The sequence below is a fragment of the Polyodon spathula genome, chromosome 1 (genome assembly GCF_017654505.1).
Source record: "Polyodon spathula isolate WHYD16114869_AA chromosome 1, ASM1765450v1, whole genome shotgun sequence".
Classification (NCBI taxonomy): Eukaryota; Metazoa; Chordata; class Actinopteri; order Acipenseriformes; family Polyodontidae; genus Polyodon; species Polyodon spathula.
This window is the reverse complement of record NC_054534.1, coordinates 3,977,703-3,999,170: the sequence shown is the minus strand read 5'-3', so window position 1 is coordinate 3,999,170 and position 21,468 is coordinate 3,977,703. Positions and strand designations below refer to the sequence as shown.

General features: G+C 37.6%; 2 protein-coding genes across 3 annotated transcripts in view; one reads left to right on the top strand and one right to left on the bottom strand.

Annotated features, from left to right (window-relative positions):
- Positions 1 to 10,127, bottom strand: part of xrcc4 (X-ray repair complementing defective repair in Chinese hamster cells 4) — a 136,271-nt gene extending 126,144 nt beyond the window's left edge. For both annotated transcript variants that reach the window (XR_005949912.1, XM_041244748.1), the window contains exon 1: positions 10,068 to 10,127. The gene's annotated coding sequence lies outside the window, so the exon portion shown is untranslated. The remainder of the gene's footprint in view (positions 1 to 10,067) is intronic.
- Positions 10,128 to 10,241: 114 nt separating this feature from the next.
- On the top strand, positions 10,242 to 20,984 carry tmem167a (transmembrane protein 167A). The gene is made up of 4 exons (XM_041244733.1): positions 10,242 to 10,326; positions 13,814 to 13,923; positions 18,726 to 18,760; positions 20,625 to 20,984. Exons 1-4 carry the CDS (start codon positions 10,324 to 10,326, stop codon positions 20,693 to 20,695), a joined length of 219 nt encoding a protein of 72 aa, XP_041100667.1. The 5' UTR covers positions 10,242 to 10,323; the 3' UTR covers positions 20,696 to 20,984.
- The last annotated feature ends 484 nt before the right edge of the window (positions 20,985 to 21,468 follow it).

Genomic DNA, 21,468 nt, shown 5'->3' with positions numbered 1-21,468 from the left:
ACCCCCTTGAGCATCAATGTCTTCAATTAAGCGTTTCCTGTAACTGTAGGTCAGTTTTGAGGAATTTTGGTCCAATCCTCTTACAGAACTGCTTCAACTTGGGGACATTTGAGGGCTTTCTTGCATGGACAGCTCGCTTCAGGTCCTGCCAAAACATTTCGATGGGATTAGGTCTGGACTTCGACTAGGCCATTCTAAAACGTGGAATCTCTTCTTCTGCAGCCATTATTTTCTAGATCTGCTTGTATGTTTAGGATCATTGTCTTGCTGCATGACCCGCTTTCGGTTCAGCTTCAGCTCAGGGATGAATGGCCTGACATTCTTCTCTAGAATCTTCTGATACAATGCAGAATTCATGGTTGTGTCAATCACGGCAAGCTGTCCAGGTCCTGTGGCAGCAAAGCAGTCCCAAAACATCACACTCCAGAAGTCTTTTGGATCATCTATGTGCTCTTTAGCAAACTTCAGATGGGCAGCAATATTCTTTTCAGAGAGCAGTGGTTTCCTCCTGGCTATCCTTCCATGAACACCATTCTTGTTCAGTTTGATAGTTGAGTCATGAACACTCACATTAGATAAGGCGAGAGTGGCCTACAGATCCTTGGATGTTACTCTGGGTTCTTTGTGACTTCCTTGATGATTTTCTGGTTTGTTCTTGGAGAGATTTTGGTAGAACGACCGCTCCTGGGTAGAGTGACTGTGGTCTTGAACTTTCTCCATTTGTAGACTATCTGTCTGACAGTAAATTGGTGGAGCCCCAAATCCTTAGAAATGGTTTTGTAACCCTTTCTAGACTGATGAGCATCAATAACTTTTTTTTGAGGTCCTCAGAGATTTCTTTTGACTGACATGACATGTTTCCACACACCTGTAAATGGTGAAGACCAAACTCACAAAGTTTCTGATCTTTGCATAGGGTGGGGCCTCCCAAACTCACCCCTGAAGATCTACCTAATTATTTAAACACCTGATTCTAATTATCCCCTTAATTAAGCTGATAAAACCAGGGATTCACTTACTTTTTCACATACCCTGAATCTTACTTACTCATTGCTTGTCTAATTCATACATCATTTTGTTTCAAAAGACATGGACTTGGTTAATATAAACCCTATTGTATATTTAAGAAAATATCAAGGCAGCTATCATGGTAAAACTATGGAATTTCCATAATTATCATTGGGGTTCACAAACTTTTTTCTCGGCACTGTATATGTTTCTTATGTTTGCATAAAGTATGACTGTGTATACTGTACTTATGAATGTGTGCAATTATAAACACGTTGCAGAGGTGGAGATGCCTTATAACTACTGTAGATCATCTAGATCAGGAACAGTATTTTAGCATTAGTAGGCATGCAGAAAAAGGAAGAAAGAAAAGACAGAATAAATGAAAAAAACTGATAAAGTCAGAAACAAATATTTAAGTTCTGTATCACCATGATCCCATTCTGTAAGTGGAAAATGACATTGTAATACACCTAAGTACAGTGGTTTCTAATTACCACTGAAGACCATGTGGAAAGGGAATGTACAGAAAGGTTAACATTTTCGTGTTGACTTAAATGTCAAATCCAGGACATAAAGACTGACAAAAATATTTTGCAAGGTGGCTGGATTGTGTAGAAAAAACAACTATACAAACATTGGCATTTTTTCTCCATTAAAAAAAAACACATTTTGTTTTCATAGATAAAAAATGAGTCTTAAAAAGTATTGTAAACCTGAAAACATTAGCACCGCAACAAAGAACCAACAGAATCAGCAAGAAAAAGACCACATAACCTGACACTTAAACATAGGAAGTGCCAGTAGAGATAATGTTCTGCATCCGTCTGTACTGTCTCTTCAGATACTGCTATAAGTGACTGAGTTGAAGCATCACTCACGTCAAGAAGCACGACGTTGCAAAAGAGTGAAGTGAGAGATTTGTATTTTATCAGCCCTTTCTCCTAAAGAGCCCACGGCAATACAAAACAACCTCTTTCCTGTACGGCTAACTAACAGCGAGGAGTGGTCCTAGTGAGCTGATTTCTGTTTGTTTATTTAATTGAAAAATGTCTACAGGAAGACCTCTTGAGAAGCTTGATGACACTGTAAAGAGAGTCAGCTGCTAGACTGCACTGTACAAACTTTATACAGGGCACAAATGCATGAGGTAGTTTGAAAAACACATCTGAGAATAGAACTAAAACATTGTAAGGCCATAAAAAGGCAAATCTGAAAGTTACCCAGTTTCAATTTGCCTTTTAAAAAAAAAGGAAGAAGAAACACAAATTATAAAAAGGTATATTTGTTGTTTAATATGAGCACCTAACATTAGAATTTTGTAAATGTATTGCATCTCTCATATGGTTGAATAACAAAGCAGACATTCTACAACAGTCATCTCAAACTGGGGCAATTGTCTAAACTTATTTGGCAAATCAACACAGAATTAATGTATAAACAGTAGTTTTCACTGTTTTGATGAGAGACTGGCCTATGTTAACAATCTTTAAAAATGTGGCTGGAAAAGAGCGTAACATCCATCACCTGTTACCATACCTGAAGTGGACCTTTGAGATAACCCCTGTAATGTTAATAACATACAGTTCTAGTCAAATGTTTACATACCCCAATGGAAATTTATAATTTCTCAAAACAAATGATAGGAAAAATCTTTTGTAACAAAATGTTTGCTTTTGTGGATGAGGAAAGGCAGTTATAAGAAACAGATGTCTACAATTATTTATTTCAGCAATTTTTTTGTAAAACTCCAAAAATGCTAATTCAGAAGTATTCAGTCCCTGACAAGGAAAATTAAATTAATAGCTAGTTGAGGCACCTTTAGCAATAATAACCTCATTTAAACAAATAGGATATTTGTGAATGAGCTTTTGGCATGATTCTATCAAGCATAAGAACATAAGAACATAAGAAAGTTTACAAACGAGAGGAGGCCATTCGGCCCATCTTGCTCGTTTGGTTGTTATTAGCTTATTGATCCCAAAATCTCATCAAGCAGCTTCTTGAAGGATCCCAGGGTGTCAGCTTCAACAACATTACTGGGGATTTGATTCCAGACCCTCACAATTCTCTGTGTAAAAAGTGTCTCCTATTTTCTGTTCTGAATGCCCCTTTTTCTAAACTCCATTTGTGACCCCTGGTCCTTGTTTCTTTTTTCAGGCTGAAAAAGTCCCTTGGGTCGACACTGTCAATGCCTTTTAGTATTGACAGTGTCTGGCTGAAGATAATGACTGAGATCACTGGATACTGTGTCATAGATGCTTCATAGACATGAATTAGTTTGGTAACAGTCTGTGCAACTAATTAATTAGTAATTACTGCTTCTTATTCTGGTATTTTTTGTCAGAAAACCATTCTGATCCTGTTTTATACAGCTTGAACACTTATATTAATTCCACATGGTTTATAGGTTTTAGTCTTCCTGAACAGGCAAGTTAAAACACTATTAAATGCAACGCACTGTAGTGCACTGAGCTGACCCACATATTTGTTAAGTGAAACTATATAGCCCTCTCTCCCTGAGGTTATACGGGAAATCTGCTGCTTTGCACTGATTTTATTAAGGAAATCTTTATACTTGGTAACAAGATGAAGGCTTTTGGAAGAAGTTCAACAGAACTTTACTACCACCAATACACAGCAGGGACCCCATAGTGTTGGGTCTTTGAGCCATTATAAAAAATAAATACACAATTAAAATTCACCCTGCATCACCCATTTACAGTAACTCTTTCAGCACTAAGTAGCTTTACAAAAGATAACACGATAACTACAGTAGATTAATGGCTAGATTCTCAAAAAAGAAACACCCAATAAATGTACTAAACAGCTCAGACATTTTCTTTAGAGGCTAATGAGGAAACTTAAGTTTTTTTTTTATTATTTGTATTACTGTTATAGGTATTTTTTGTCTTTCAGAAAAAATGCACCAATTATTATTTGAAGTAAATAGCTTTGAGAATATGAACTCCAGCATACTTTTAGTATTTCTAAATTCAGCACTACTGACTGTTAAATAGTTATGGCTGATAGTGTATAAAATGACTTTCTGAAGTATCATGCTGCCTTTATGTTCTTTGAACAAAAAAGCTATCCCCAAAACATACATGTGTAGAGATGCCCGACTGGCTCACCTCGTAGAAGCACAGGTTTGCATCCTGGCTGTGCGAAGTAGGCCGGTCTTCGCTGGGGACTCCGAAGGGAGCATTGTATTGGCTCTGGCTCTCCCATGGGTTAGGGAGGCAAAACTGTCAGGGACTGTTTCCTCCTCATCGAGCTACAGCGAATCCTGCTGGCCAGGTGCACAGTGAGCTCAAAGGCGAACACCTGCAGGGCTGGCCTTTGTCCTCCAAAGGTCGGTAGTTCACTGATACCTGCTCTCAAGTTCCTGGGTGTTAAACTATGCTGGCTTGGTTATGGGATCGGAGGATGCCCACTGAACCTTCAGGTCTCCTGAGCCATGTGGGGAATTGCTGCAGTGAAAAGTGATTGGGCATTCCAAATTGGGAGAAAATTCAGGGAAAAATAATAATTGGACACACTAAATAAAAAGAAATAAATGTGCAACGCATTTAACTAGCTGGGAGTTGGGACCCCTTGTATGGTACTTGCAACTATGTTAATGTTTCTCAATATCAACTGGTATGTATTGCAGTAGTATAAATAAGGCCTTCACATAAAAATCTAGTATTTGTTTAATTAGAGAAGTTGTTACATTTTGAATAAATACACAGCGCCCAGCAAAACCTTTACTTAAATCCTGACCAGATTCTCAACAAACTCCAAGCCAGCCCATGCGTACAGTTCAGGGGTTTCACAGGTTTGCACCAACACCCCGCCCCAATTCTTTATAGCTTTATTCACTCATGTCTTCAAAACTTCAAACTTTTGAATTAGTCTTAAGTGCAGACTACTTCAGAGTGCTATTATCTAGAGTAATTGAAATATGCAATGAAGCACTAAGGTTGACTTAGCATTAAAATAGCTGCTCTCCCATGTTGAGGCTACAGGCCATTTGACAAATTAACTCTCCTGTTATTGGTGTTTTAACCACTATTTGAAATGGACAGGAGAACTGCAGGCTAGCAGATGAACTGTGTGAAAACAAGGCACTAAAATTACAGCAGGACTTCATTTGACGCTTTTATTAGGCTTACAATTCAGAGCACATCCATCCTCGGATTTTGAATGTCATTTCCTTAGCGAGTCAGATACAGCTGACTGCCTTTGGAAAGCCTTCCTGTCCGGCTACTGTGTTGAAATGGGTGGCCTCTGAGCTCCCTTTGTAGACACATAAACAAATAGTCCACCTCCTTCCCAATCATTTGGCTCATTTGTAAAAACAAGCCGGGTTTGTGCTTGGGACACACAGCTTCATTTTCACACTATCTCATTCATTAATTTGCCTCTCAATAAAAACAATGTGTAATTTGGCTCTCTCCCATCACCATTGCACTGGAGCCATCAATCTTACTCAGGATGCAAGCGAGCCATATACAGTAGAAACTGAGCCTCTTCTACTTTTATTACAATCTCCGCAGTGTCCCGAGGATGCCTTTTTTAAGAGAAGTTTGACTCGAAATCAACGGTCAGGTCTGTGGCACAGATGTAGGATTGTTTGTATTGTTCCAATGAGATGGTTCCAAGAGCTTTCAATACCTCAGTACCTCAAATCAAAAAGGCTTTTATGTATGTTCTCTAACCCCTACAAAAGAAATAATTGAGGTGGTCTCTGATAAAAACAATAAAAATGAAAAAGATTTAGAAAATGTCAGGTACCTTTTAATTTTTTAATTATCTATGTACCATGGGTTACAAGGGGAGCCAAAGAGTCTTTTTACTGAAATCACTTTCAAATGCCTCTTGCTTTCATATGTGTTCTTGGCACACAGACAGCACATACAGTTTAAAATCTAAGAAAGGCAACAACACTAACCTTTTCTTGTTTTTATTTTACTACCACTTAGAAAAAAAACAGAGTTTAAATTTCAGGTTTACACAGTAAGAAGATTGTAAGATCAAATTAAACTTTTATGATGTTAACTGTCCTTTTGTCTGCCCTCTGACCTCCCCCTCCCAAAAATTAAAAAATTTAGTAGATTTAAAAGAATTTGCTGGATTTAAATATTGTTCTATAGTGTACAGCAAGTCATACTGTATATATACAGTACTGTGCAAAGGTTTTAGGCAGGTGTGAAAAAATGCTGTAAAGTAAGAATGCTTTCAAAAATAGACATGTTAATAGTTTATATTTATCAATTAACAAAATGCAAAGTAAGTGAACAGAAGAAAAATCTACATCAAATCAATATTTGGTGTGACCACCCAATGCCTTCAAAACAGCATCAATTCTTCTAGGTACACTTGCACACAGTTTTTGAAGGAACTCGGCAGGTAGGTTGGCTCAAACATCTTGGAGAACTAACCATAGTTCTTCTGTGGATTTAGGCAGCCTCAGTTGCTTCTCCCTCTTCATGTAATCCCAGACAGACTCGATGATGTTGAGATCAGGGCTCTGTGGGGGCCATACCATTACTTCCAGAACTCCTTGTTCTTCTTTACGCTGAAGATAGTTCTTAATGACTTTCACTGTATGTTTGGGGTCGTTGTCATGCTGCAGAATAAATTTGGGGCCAATCAGATGCCTCCCTGATGGTATTGCATGATGGATAAGTATCTGCCTGTACTTCTCAGCATTGAGGATACCATTAATTCTGACCAAATCCCCAACTACATTTGCAGAAATGCAGCTCCAAACTTGCAAGGAACCTCCACCATGCTTCACTGTTGCCTGCAGACACTCATTCATGTACCGCTCTCCAGCCCTTCGGCGAACAAACTGCCTTCTGCTACAGCCAAATATTTCAAATTTTGACTCATCAGTCCAGAACACCTGCTGTCATTTTTCTGCACTACAGTTCCTGTGTTTTCGTGCATAGTTGAGTCGCTTGGCCTTGTTTCCACGTCGGAGGTATGGCTTTTTGGCCGCAAGTCTTCCATGAAGGCCACTTCTGACCAGACTTCTCCAGATAGTACATGGGTGTACCAGGGTCCCACTGTTTTCTGCCAATTCTGAGCTGATGGCATTGCTGGACATCTTCCAATTGTGAAGGGAAGTAGGCATGATGTGTCTTTCATCTGCTGCAGTAAGTTTCCTTGGCCGACCACTGCGTCTACGGTCCTCAACGTTGCCCGTTTCTTTGTGCTTCTTCAAAAGAGCTTGGACAGCACATCTGGAAACCCCTGTCTGCCTTGAAATTTCTGCCTGTGAGAGACCTTGCTGATGGAGTATAACTACCTTGTGTCTTGTTGCTGTGCTCAGTCTTGCCATGGTGTATGACTTTTGACAGTAAACTGTCTTCAGCAACCTCACCTTGTTAGCTGAGTTTGGCTGTTCCTCACCCAGTTTTATTCCTCCTACACAGCTGTTTCTGTTTCAGTTAATGATTGTGTTTCAACCTACATATTGAATTGATGATCATTAGCACCTGTTTGGTATAATTGTTTAATCATACACCTGACTATATGCCTACAAAATCCCTGACTTTGTGCAAGTGTACCTAGAAGAATTGATGCTGTTTTGAAGGCAAAGGGTGGTCACATCAAATATTGATTTGATGTACATTTTTCTTCTGTTCACTCACTTTGCATTTTGTTAATTGATAAATACAAACTATTAACATGTCTATTTTTGAAAGCATTCTTACTTTACAGCATTTTTTCACACCTGCCTAAAACTTTTGCACAGTACTATATATATATATATATATATATATATATATATATATATATATATATATTTAAAATTACAAAAAAACAAACACACACTTTTGATCTTTTTCAGTTATATTGCACAGCAAGGTAACGGAGGATTAATCTGGGACAGAACCTTGTTTCCAGCTGTGGGTGACTGTTTACTTGATAATGCAATTGTATAGGGAAGAGTTACTAGAGCAGAAAATAAAAAAGTCAGGCAGGATCTATCCCAGTTATAAAATCCATACCCAGACCACCTTTATAACAATGAAGTGACACATGAAAGACAAAAAAAACTATTGGAAAACATTACAAAAGGCAAGCAAACTTAATGAAAATGCCACATCACACTAACACTGATGGACAGGGTTGTGTAAACATGGAATTAGTAACTACAGTAAGAGGGTACATGTTTTCAGTTCTGTGGTTCAAACAAATATTGATGGGGTTTTCTGATTTCTTGGTGCAGTGATTTATTCTTGTAACAGAGACCAAAGAAATGTACAACAATATCTTCCAAACTCATATCCTAATTTAAACCACGCCTGTGATTTAGCATGGATAAAATAATACAAATGAGGACTGGCTAAAGCCACTACTTATTGAACTAAAAGAAACAGCAACTGAAATTGTTCCTACGATTAAAGACTCTCCCCTACCCCCACACACAAACCTTGTCTACTCGAAAACTCACTTAAATAAGGGATCAGACCTATACTCAGTGATTTTGTTTGGGATCATTTGAAAATTAGTCATTAAAAATATATCTAATATGTGGAAGGCAGAGATGAAAGGAATCTAGCTGCTTTTATAAAAAGAAAACAGAAGATTCTAAAATATCCCCCACAAATGTCCCCCACAAAGCTGAAAGTAATATTTGTGCCAGCTTAGTCCTTTAAGAAAGTCAGTACCCACTTAATGCACAGTGCTTAAAACAACCCATAGGGGCTATGCTACTCTTGCTTGATGCACAGTGCTTAAAACAACCCACAGGGGCTATGCTACTCTTGCTTGATGCACAGTGCTTAAAACAACCCACAGGGGCTATGCTACTCTTGCTTGATGCACAGTGTTTAAAACAACCCACATGGGCTATGCTACTCTTGCTTGATGCACAGTGTTTAAAACAACCCACAGGGGCTATGCTATTCTTGCTTGATGCACAGTGTTTAAAACAACCCACAGGGGCTATGCTATTCTTGCTTGATGCACAGTGTTTAAAACAACCCACATGGGCTATGCTACTCTTGCTTGATGCACAGTGTTTAAAACAACCCACAGGGGCTATGCTACTCTTGCTTAATGCACAGTGCTGAAAACAACCCACAGGGGCTATGCTACTCTTGCTTGATGCACAGTGTTTAAAACAACCCACAGGGGATGCTACTCTTGCTAGATGCACAGTGCTTAAAACAACCCACAGGGGCTATGCTAATCTTGCTTGATGCACAGTGCTTAAAACAACCCACAGGGGCTATGGTACTCTTGCTTAATGCACAGTGTTTACTCTTGCTTGAAAGTGCTTAAAACAACCCACAGGGGGGCTATGCTATGCTACTCTTGCTTGATGCACAGTGTTTAAAACAACCCACAGGGGATGCTACTCTTGCTTGATGCACAGTGTTTAAAACAACCCACAGGGGCTATGCTACTCTTGGTACCCATTTAAATGTATTTTGGGGATGGTTTCCAGCGGCCTCCCTTATAACAAAGCTCAGAAGTTATCTTATTTTAAAGAAATAAATAGTACATCATAAAAAAAGTAAATATGATACAAAAGGTTTACTTTTAGGAGCGCTTGATTGGTACTTATACTAGTACTTTTCACAAATTCAAAAACTTAGGAGTGCACTATATACATATTTTACACATGGAAAACATGTTCATATTTCTATGATAGTAGTTTTGTTTATCTTCATTTTGTAGACTGTACATACTGTACTTATTAATATGAGGGCACAGCATTGCCAAAACAAACACAGCAACTTAGCAAGTTCGACACACCTTAATCCTGCAAACGGCAAGACAGACATCTCTTATTGCTTCCAGTGTGGCATATTTGGCTTCCCAAAACATTCGTTACATTTCACACTAAAAACACAGCCAACTTCGTGGCTTTCTGTTTACATTCTTCCGCAGCTTAGCCTCACCAGAAACCATGCAGCCAGACAACGTAAACAGTGTGCTCCGCCTCCAGCAAATGCATCAGTAGAAAATAGAATTTAATTATTTCTGTGCTTGCAAGTTTTCTCATTTATGTTTACAGTTGTTCACTTAGTGTTAACGTTGATAACGCACCTTACCTTTAAACTGCATAGTCTTCCGGGTGCTAGAAAGTAGAACGTTGAAAAGCACCTATCGACCGAATCATAATGCGTAGAAAAAATCGTCATCAGTTGTGTAGCTTTCTTGTCCAATGGGAAAAAAAAGAGAATTTAATGACTAATAGTTCAGCGCGGAATTACTATGGCCGACTGGCCAATCATAGGTAGGCACATAATCTACGTCATTTTCAGGGACACACAGGAAGTGTGAGGTGGCTGTAAGAGCGTTTTCGCTATGGTAAGAAATGTGCTGTTTATAACCTTTTGAAATAATACCTGCACGATATTTATCATTCATTCCTATTGCTACAGCGGGTCGTTTATTGCTCCCCATGTTATTAATGAAAACCGACAGAACTGCTTGCTAATTAGACGACCTGTTTTGCTGAATATATGAAATCAAGAAAATCGTAGACAGGAGCATTTAATAAAGTTTAACATCAAAACACTATGCAGCCGTAAAACGTTTCTTCAATTTGTTATTTTCTTGTGCCCAGCCATCGTCGCTAAAAGTTACAAATAATTAAAATAAAAAAAGTAGCGACCTACTACGCCTGTCTGTTATAGTGTAATTTACTGTAGTTTAAGTACCTGTTGCTGTACGTGTCTGTATTCATGCATTCATATAATCAGATAGTTTATCTCTCTGCATATAATTTATAAATACACAAGAAATGCACTTTGATGTCTTGATGGTGTGTACAGTGTATACCATCCAATATAATGATTACATGCCCCCCTGGCAAGCCGTTTTAACATTTAATTCTCAATTGCTGATGTCAAGAATGGCATTATTGATATCACAAATGGCATTTCTGATATCAATATTGTAATCGTATTTTTGATATCAAAAATACAATTCTTGATGTCAGAAATGCCATTCATGAGATTAAAAAATGCATACTAATGAACTTCCGGTTTGAATAATTGATATCAGATGCATACTAATGAGCATCCGGTTTGAATTCTTGATATCAGAAATGCATACTAATTAGGTGATGAATTACACCTGGTCTGTATGTCTGTTTTGTGTTTGGCAAAATGTCTGAGAATTCTGGTGACATGGACAACAGCAATTCATAGAAAATGCACTTCCAGGCAGGACTGGAACTGGCGAGGCTTATATAGTTTCAGATAATTAAAACAGAAGTAGTGATGTTCAGCTAAAGCATTTTTTTTTTTTTAAATGTGTTATACAATGTGTTATGACCATACAATAAATTGTTAAATCGCTTTTTCTTCGTCTTTGAAAAGACCTTCGTATTAAAGTCACAAACTCTGATGCTTCGTTACTGTTAGACATGTCCGTTCTGTAGATGAAAAACGCGCCTTAATACAGCAGAAACATTTCACCGTGTAACAATTATTATTATTTTGTTGTTGTTGTTGTTGTTCCTGGGTAGTAAGTGTTATTTCCTAATTGTTTATGCCTCAAAAGTATAGAAAATGGCTATTATTCCCCACAAACTTTGCTTTTGTGACCAGGACAGTGATATTTCAAAATATCACTATTTCCAATGAGAAAACGGGCGAATTTGTGTCTTTTCGTTAACATAAAGTCAGAAAAAAACAACATATGAATCCAAATTAACATGTATTTATACTAAAGTAATACAAAAATGACTACAAAAGATTTAGAAGTGAGTAGTTTTTCGAGATTTACGATTATACTGATTCATATGTTGTTTTTTTCTGACTTTATGTGAATGAAAAGACACACATTTGCCCGTTTTCCCATTGGAAATAGTGATATTTTGAAATATCACTGTCCTGGTCACAAAAGCAAAGTTTGTGGGGAATGATAGCCATTTTCTATACTTTTGAGGCACAAGCAATTAGGAAATAACACTTACTACCCAGGAACAAAAATTGTGTTACATAGTGTTATCAACACTATCGCCCATCTTGGCATACCCAGGATAATGTGCTTACAAATGTGTCGACTGGAAGTCCCTGTCTTATTAGTACACGTTTTTGAAGTCCAAAATTGAATCCGGATGTTCATTAGCATGCATTTTTGATATCGGAAATATAATTGTTGATATCAGAAATGCCATTCTTGATATCAAAATAAAAGGTACTGTTTTTGATATCCAGTTGTTTCCGATATCAACAATTCTATTTTTGATATCAAAAAATAACATTGAGAATTGTTGATATCAAAAAGAGAATTGCTGATATCAGGAATACATTACTGATATCAGTGTTAAAATTGCTGATATCAGCAATTGAGGATTACATGTTACAATGGCTTGCCATATATGTCGAGTCAGAATTATAACGCTGTCTAATTCTCTACGTGATTCATGAATACCGTTGTGTAGAAGGATTGGAAAAATAAATACATAAGACTGTTACCTAAACATGTTTGTTTTCTTTCCCATTATTACAAAACATTTTATGAAGATTTATTTGAATGAGTACGTTTTTTTTTTTATAAATTTAGCCGTCGCCAATTTTTTATCCCGGTTTTTCTCCCCAGTTTGGTATGCCCAATTATTATCTGTATCCTCGGCTCACCGCTCACAAGACGTTCTCCTGCCAATCTGTAATTTTACATGCTGTGGATCCACAGCCAGACCTATCGCGCCAGAGGACAACACAGATCTGGTGGCTCCACTGCGGAACCACAGATGCCCTATCCGCCACAGGGGTCACTGCTGCGTGGTGAGCCCTAGATTCCACTGCAAACTCCACATTTGTTTGTCTGCCTTGACAAACTGAACTTTCAACTTTGTCACCAGCTGTGACAACACTATTAATAAGAAATATAGTGGCGTCTGAAAAAAAAGTAACAAATTTGCATTAGTCTCTGGAGACTGGGAGCAGAGGAAAGATCAGCCACCCTTTGGAGTCCTATTCATCACCTTCACCGTCACCATCTTTTATGACTATAATGGCACATCTGTTTGCCCCTGAGACACTTCTTGGAATTAAATGATGATGGGGGAAGAGTCTGATGAACCATAGCAGTGCGGAGCAGGACAGACACAGCAGGGTCTATTCTGGCAGGGATTCAGGAATGTAAAAATGTGGGGTTTTTTTTCAAGGGTTTTCTAGGAAAAACCCCATCAGCACTACAGGGTATCCTAGAGGCTCAAGACTGCAAAAATACTACCTTTTTTTTTTTTCCTACATGATAAGGTTTCAAATTAATTGCACTGTGTAAAGACAACAAGAGTTTCTACATCTTTATTTGAAAGCTAAAACAAACCTTTTTTTTTTCTTTTTCAAGATACATTTATTTGTGTTTATTTGATAGTATTTAAAAGGAATCATTATGGTATGATCCTCGATCTTGACACATGAAATGCACACCGTAAATACAGTACTGACATAAAGTTCAAGACTTTCCCTTCCCCACACGTACCCCTCTTCCCTAAATTACACGTACCCCTCTTCCCTAAATTACATGTACCCCTCTTCTCAGGGGTGGCACTTTGTAAAGTCACGCTTTTTCCAGAAATGTACTCATCAAATTGTCAAACAGCATTTCAGCTAATGCCTTCACTACTTTTGGGAATGTTCATTGCAGTTTTATTTCATGAAGACCACATGCTTGTTAGAAAAAAGATAGCACTTTTCATCCCCTTTTAAACCCCATTCACAGAAAGGAGTCTTGCACGCATATTGGAGAGATGTTATCTTTTTGCCATAATGGAAACCAAAAAATACTATTCCTTGTTAAACCTTTAAATCCTCAATTCTGCCTGTTTGTTTTGCAGTCTGCCATTTTCAACTTCCAGAGCTTATTGACGGTCATCCTGCTGTTAATATGTACCTGCGCTTACATCAGAGCCCTGGCTCCCAGCATTCTGGATAAAAACAAATCCGGGTAAGGGCAAGTTCATTGACAGTTACAGCAGCCACATGGACTGTGGTTTGGTTTGTTTTATTATAAACACATCAAAGTTCCTAGAGTTTAAAAAAAACATAGCATACAACACAGAAGTTTTTGTGGTCTATCAGCAATTCTGAAATCCCCTATACGCTAGTCAGTGAGTGCACAATTGTTCCTCTAAAATGAAATGTATATTAAACATGTTAAAAATCTTATATTGGGGGGGGTTCCCGAGTGGCTCACCTGGTAAAAGCACAGCCGCAGGGGGAGTCATACAGTTCAGGTTTGTGTCCTGGCTGTGCAAAGTAGGCTGGTCTTCGCTGTGGACTTCAAAGGGAGTGTCCCAGTGGCTCTGGTGCTCCCGTGGGTTAGGGAGGCAAAACCGTTGGGGACTGTTTCACCTCATCGTGCTACAGGGAACCCTGCTGGCCAGGCGCTCAGTGAGCTCAAGAGCGGACACCTGGCCTTTGTCATGCAGAGGTTAGTAGCTCGTGGAGTTCCTGGGTGTGAAAGAGGAAGCTGGCTGAGTCATGGGATTAGAGGATGTCTACTGAACCTTGTTCTCCTGAGCTTTGTGCGGAATTGCTGCGGTGAGGAGAAAAATTATTGGACATTACACATTGGGTGGAAAGGCAATTGGGCACACTGTTTTTTATTTAAAAAATAAATCTTGTAGGGTTTATATTTTATAAAATACATTACATAACTTTGATAACAAATGAACGTTTCATCTGCATATGACTATTAGAGAGTCCAACAAAGAAAAACCAGATTAGTCCCAGGGCTTAAAGGAAAGAGCTGTGAGGACCGATTGCAGGATCTGAAGTTCTTCAGCCGAGAACAAAGGAGAATTAGGGAGGAACTTTATTGAAGTTTAAAAAAAATGTAAAATTTAAATGAGTTGACCCTAACATACTTCAGGCACAGTACGGAAACCATAACCTGAGGACAGAGTTGGGGATTAAGTGGAGAGAGACTTACTGTAGGACTTGCTGAATTATTGGACCCTTTTAAGACCTGATTGAGATCAGTCAATTAGGAACTAGGTGAGCATTATTGGGCCAAATGGCCTCCTCTCATTCATACATTTTTTAAACATCTTCTGTTCTTATGACTGTTTTGTCCTGTTTGCCAGTGATTGTTCAATCAGTGCCCTTTACTTTTCATGGTCTGTACCGCACCACTTGTACTTTACAATCACTCAGGTGAGTTAATGACATGGATTTGAGTCGTTTAGCTTCACATTATGCTAAGTGAAATGTAGTGTCCAAGGGGCAGTTGTTCAGGTGCATCCCTAGTTTAAACTACAGAGATTTTACTGTTTAGAAACCTCACATGTATGCCTGTACTACTGTTTGCAAAAGAGTGGATTCAAGCGATAATACATTTTAGATAATTGAGTTTAGATACCTACTGTATCTGTTATCGGTTAGAAATGAAAACAAAAAAAAAGAAAGTTGTTTAGTTCTTGGCCAGAGGATCTATCTCTAAGAACAAACCCATCTTAATAGCAAACAAACACAAAATTAAGTCTAAGACTGCCAACACCTGTATGATTACCTAGCTTTTGAACAGTTTCCCATTATAAAGTATGCTTTCTTTTAAAACCACTTCAATGTCACCCGTTTTCTGTTTAAAGCTTATGATATAGCAATTAATGTAGAAACGTGGACTAAATTAGAAGATGTAAAGTACCAGAAATCAGTATCCACAGTTTTAAAAGGTAGGCTAATTACATACCTCTATAGTTAAAGATAGAAATACACTTTTTTTTTTTTAATGGAGCATGTATATATCTTGATCTGAAAAAATAGGTGGCTGGCTGTCAGATACCATCTGGTTTAACCCAGCCCACCTGGTGTAGTTACAAGACAGCAAACAGTAGCTGTCAGAAGCTGTTTTGTAGGCATACCGCTGCTGGGTCTTCTGGTCTTAAGAAGTTGCATCTTGGGCTGTTTTCTTGTCAGAAGTCATCAAAGGCTGACTGAATACATTTTGGAAATAACATTTCCACTTTGGTTTACCTGGGCAAATAAAGTAGGTATTTACCAGATCAGGAAAATGATTGATTGGCATTTCAAATTCTAAGTGATGTTAGACGATGCCTCATATGATTCCACGATGAAGTATGAATGTCGTTGCATTTTCCACACTTCCACTTCTGTCCAGTTTCCTTTGTGGACTAAAAAAGATTTCTTAAATTCCCATTCATTTTGTATCGCCTTGGTTTGGTATTTGCTTCTGGTACTGATCCTTTTTATCTTTAGATGACTGACAGAAACACGGTTTTAATGCTAAACGTTTTCCATTAAAATCAGTAATCAAGACTGATCAGACTAAAGATAATATCACGTTAGCTAGTCATTGTTTTAATGCAGTCCTGCGCTTTCCCAGCATTGGGATTTTTATTTTCTTCACGCCTCAGTGAAGAGTATGATAATGCTATAACGTATAAGATTAGCCTCAAAGCTTATTTTACCACCTCTCTTTGTTCTAAGCTAAGCGGAGCCTTTTAATACTCTCTGTTTTATTTGTCTCTCATTGGACTGAGTTAAAACAAAAATAACGAGATTTATTTTTGTAAAAAAATACACAAGACTTGAGGTTGCTTCCTTGGCAGTGCAACAGTTTATTCTGTTATCCACCCAGTCATGGCCACTTCTGAGAGCATGTAGCAGTCAGAGTACCATCTGTTGCTCTTCCCCAGCACCTAGATCCAGAGTGTGTAAGGTTCATGATTTGTGGTATTACTTTTCCACTGATGAAAGTGCTAGACAATGACCCAATCTGGCAAAGCAAACAATGAGCACATGTACCATTTATGGCTGACATTACTAAATAAAACAGTAGCTGCTGACTTTGTTTTATGTTTTACTTACTTGACCTGTTGATAAAAGCTCCTTACACTGTAGTATCACCAGCCAAAATTAGTTCATGTATTTATCCTATAGTAATTTATTCTGTTTTCTTTTTGTCATTGCCTCCTCCATGATCAGACTTATGCCTTAGACTGGTGAACCACTGATATCTGACAGCTGGTGTACAGACTGAGGTAGCAATAATCTTTTAATAAAAATCTTTATACTATTCCATTGAGAAAAGCCCTTGTGGTCATAAAGATGAACAAACACACCCATATGAATACCAATACTGTATTGCAAACTTAAAATTGACTACAGAAAAAATGTAATTATAAAATTTCATTTTATTGCTGTCTTAATTTTCTCATAGTCACAATAATCAAACTATTTGTTGTTTAGTGAAGCTGAGCAATTATGCTGTTTAAATATAGTATCTGTAAAAAAAATTATATATATAATTTTATTTTATTGTTTTTAACTGTTGTAAAAAAATGTTCTTGCAGTCTAGGGAGTGAAAGAGTGTTCAGCCACAAGCTCACAACAAGTCAGACTGTAATGTGGCTATTTACACAGCTACCTTTATTTTTTTTTATAACTGCCTGGCAGATTCTTATGAATTGCTTTCTATAGCTTAGAATATGGGTAATTATCTAGACTGTTCATTGATGAGCCTTGGCTGCCTTTGTGTAGCTTTCCTTGGCTTCAAGAGCTGGATCATTTAAACACAGAGTCCTATATTAGTAAGTGGTACAGCTGCTCTTCTGTGCACACAGGAAATAAGGGAGGCCAATACAGGGAATAGATGACCATCAATGTTCAGGCACTCGCTCGTCTGCAATTATTAGAACACCATCTCTAACTCTGACTCGTACTAAAATGAGAAGGGGGCTTCATGAAGTCTTCTAAAATCTTAAAAGGAGTTGAGAAGTTAACCCCAAGCTAGTACTTCAAACACAGCACAGGACCTAGGACCAGGGGCAGGTAGAAATTAAGTGGAGATAGGCTTGGGACAGAGGGAGAGAAACACTTCTTTACAATTGTGGTACGGGTATAGAATGGTTTGACCAGCCATGTTTTGTATACTGAGCCTGTAGGTTCCTTTTAAGATCTGCCCTTTTTTACGGTAAGACCCAACAAAGTTTTAAGAGTAAGTAGCTACTAGGAACTGGACGAGCACTTATGTTCTTAACAGGACCCCCAAGGCTTAAAACTTTTAATTGTGTAAAAAGTAATTTTAAGACAAGTACTTTTATTTATAGTATTATACGATACAGTTGCAGAAAGACCAATGTCTTTTTAAATGCAGTTGTGCAAAGATGTTTCTGTCAGTGTCTTTGGAACAGACACTCTTCTTGCATGGCAGATTTCCAAATGATCTTTAAGTAGCCAACATACAGTACTGTGTCTGGAGGAATTGTGAGCTGGGACACAAGGGCAAATTTAAGATACTAACCACACACTGTAGTTCCACTCACCATTGAGTTTGAGAAGCTCTGCATTAGAAAGTCAGTTTCTGAGGTCTGTGTTGAAGGTTTCTATTTACATGACTGGGAGTGAGGTACGTGTAAGTGCAATCTTTGTAAGATTAAATCTAGTTCTTCATGTTACATGGTACTTTGACTTAGTGAAATATATATGAGCGAGGCAGAGTGTGATCTTAACCACTCTTGTCTGCTCTGTGTTTGGTAGTAATTTACATGTGAAACGCTGGTCACCTTTGGCTTTGCCCGCAAACCATAAATTGTAAAAACGATAAATTAAATGTAAATAAAGAGGAATTCTGAAATGTCAAACGTGATTTTGTGCCTGTGTGTTTTTTACAGTGGCTGTTTCAGCCTAGCCTTCCCAGATTAGTTGATATTTGTAGATTTTTAGCAAGGTGGTGTTTGTTTTATTAATTGTTTTTTTTTTTTTTTTGTTCTTTCTGTTTTTCAGAATTTTGGGAATATTCTGGAAGTGTGCCAGGATAGGTCAGTAAGTCCCGTTATGTCTGCAATGTTTAGTATGGATTCAGGAAGGATACATCCTAATAATTCTGTATCCAGAGTTGTAGACTTCATAGCTGTGGTCTCAATGAACTATGCTTCATGCTGTACAAACCAAAGTGCATAGCTAATTCATTAACCTCTATTTATTTAACCTTCTGACTGCCACGCAGGTAGAACGTTTGGTAAAGCCTTGCAGTGATAAATTATATAGGAAAATTGGAAATCTGTAGCAACTACAGTATATATTGAATGCATCGCTGTGACAGGATGGAAGCCCTGCACATGGGGAATTATGTGAATTTGTATATTTGAGATTAATTGTTGTAAATATGGATTTGGGTAAATAAAGTAAATAGATTAATTGAATTATTTAATTGTTCTTAAGTTATTATTTACAAATTCTAGTGTATTCAAACAGCTGTAGCTTTTAGAAGCAGGTATATATGCATGTAACATACATAAATCCTTTGTTGTCGACGCCCAAATTTTGCAAAAATAGTAGATGGTATAGCTGAAAGATTTATGACACACAACACACCCTGAAAAGTTTACTTTTCCACAATTAAAGAATTATGCAAATCTGAGCAGTCCTTCTGTTTTTTATAGCACTTGCAACTTAAACTGAACACTAATTTCCTGCAGCACTAAAAATACATATCACCATATAAAGGGGAAAATACTATTTTGGAAAAAATACATTTTAATGATAGTAAATTATAACTTTGACCTTTCTCCACTAATAATTCTACTCTGATTTCTATTAATAATAATGTGCAAAATACTGCAGCATTTTAACACAGTTTAGTCTGCGTTAGTTCTCTTCATCAGATTTCCTCGAATATGACCCCAGACCCACAAAAGGCTTTACTAGGTCTAGCTTTCAGGTATCAACCGAAATAGTGAGAACCATCATGGCACAGGAGAGGCTGTCAAATGAAAAAGGATGACACTCTGAGGAACTATATCTATAGTGTCCCCTTATCTTCCGGTAGCACACCACAGAGTTTAAGAACCAAACTCCTCTCTTTTCTGGGCTCTTTTCTGCATGAAAAGTGTTTTTGTAGAAACCCATATGTTAACCCTCCAACCTGATCCATGGTGTAGTGTGTTCTCAGAGGACGAATATAAGAAGTCGTTAATATGAAATTGCAGCCCTATTAACAATTTAAAAATCCGATACACTGCAGAACGTAATAGAAGTGTTGACACAGAAAATCATTGGGGATGCAGTGAAAGATGTTTTCAGTTTTTATTTCGGCAGGCTCACTGAATTTGCAGTCCCAGGGAAGGTCATGTACTAAGGAATGTAGCTCTGGAAAGGTGTTTGTTCTGTGGGAGATTTATAGGAGAACAATACTGCAGAGTGAGAAGAGCAGAGCTTCTCAGAATGGATTATGGTAGACCTGTAAAGGTGACAGGGACACACCCTAATATTTTACAGATTTTTATACAGTGCTTCTAACAGTTCCAAGTTTTGCGGCACATTTTCCTCAAGATTTCAAAAAAATGTAAATGTTTCAGTGCTGCAAGAAACTACAAGGGATTTTTTAAAGCACTAACCCATCCATTTTCTTATAACCTTAATGAACATCATTACAGGCCCCCTTTATTGTGATCTTTTGGTTTTTCAGTTGTTTTGCATTAAAGATGTGCAATAATTCAAATATAGCACTTCGCAGCTGTGTCCTGGCGCTTGTACAATAGCCACACGTTTTTACTTTTTAAAAACAAGGTTTGCACTTCTTTAAGTTTGTATTATGTTTTATAGGAAACCGTTCTTTGTTTAAACTGAAAAGGCAGATTAAGTAAGGGTGGCATTAATTGTACTTCTTTGTGTCTCTTGCAGGTGAAAGAAAAAGCCCGTATGTTGCTATATGTTGTGTGATAATGGCCTTCAGCATTTTGTTTGCACAGTAATGCAATGTGAATACATGGGTGTGTGAGGGAGTTGTTTAAATCCACAGGCAGGCACTGGAGAAGAAAAAGCTTGAAATAAGCCTGAGAGACATTTCTGACTTTGGCCTTGCTCAGCTTCAGATAGCGCACCTCGCAGAAGATACCTAAGCCCTGTGCTTGTAGACTGGACCAAGGACACACCCAAGGCTGCATTATTCACTGAAGAACCCTGGAAACTGTAACTAGCCATGGGATTTTTATGTACTTCATTTCCATCTGTTAAATCAATAAAATATAAGTTCTTCACCTAGCAGGAAATCCACTGTATTTAGTTTTTTATAGATTTGAGTCATTCTGTGTATCCGTAGCAAGGACCTGATTTACCAAGTGATGTTGCTGCACACAGTAATGGAGTCCAGCTGGCCCATCCTTTGGTAATGCACCAGATCTAATGGTGAGACACTTTATGATACTTAATGCTAATCTTATATTTTTCCATTAAACTGATCTGCTTTAGTTCTTTGTTTTTTTTTTTAAAGAAATGTTTTTGGTTTTTTTCTGTGCTACCAATTCTAAGAATGTAAAACCACATGAAAAGTGATTTTATTGTACAAAATAAATAAACATTCAATATATCTAGCTATAAAAAAAAACAAACCATTCTGTTATTGAGTCAAAACATTGAATAGTAATAGAAAAGCCTTTTTGATGGTTTCTTATTACAATAAGCCCTATTTAACTGTATGACTCGCAAGTGAAGTATAGATATAACTGCTTACCATAATGTTAAAAAA

Bases quoted from the DNA above. Each gene is read 5' to 3' on its own strand.
- tmem167a (XM_041244733.1), top strand. The intron at 13,924-18,725 runs GTAAGGGCAAGT...TCTGTTTTTCAG, and splicing joins CTGGATAAAAACAAATCCGG to AATTTTGGGAATATTCTGGA. The intron at 18,761-20,624 runs GTCAGTAAGTCC...TGTCTCTTGCAG, and splicing joins CTGGAAGTGTGCCAGGATAG to GTGAAAGAAAAAGCCCGTAT.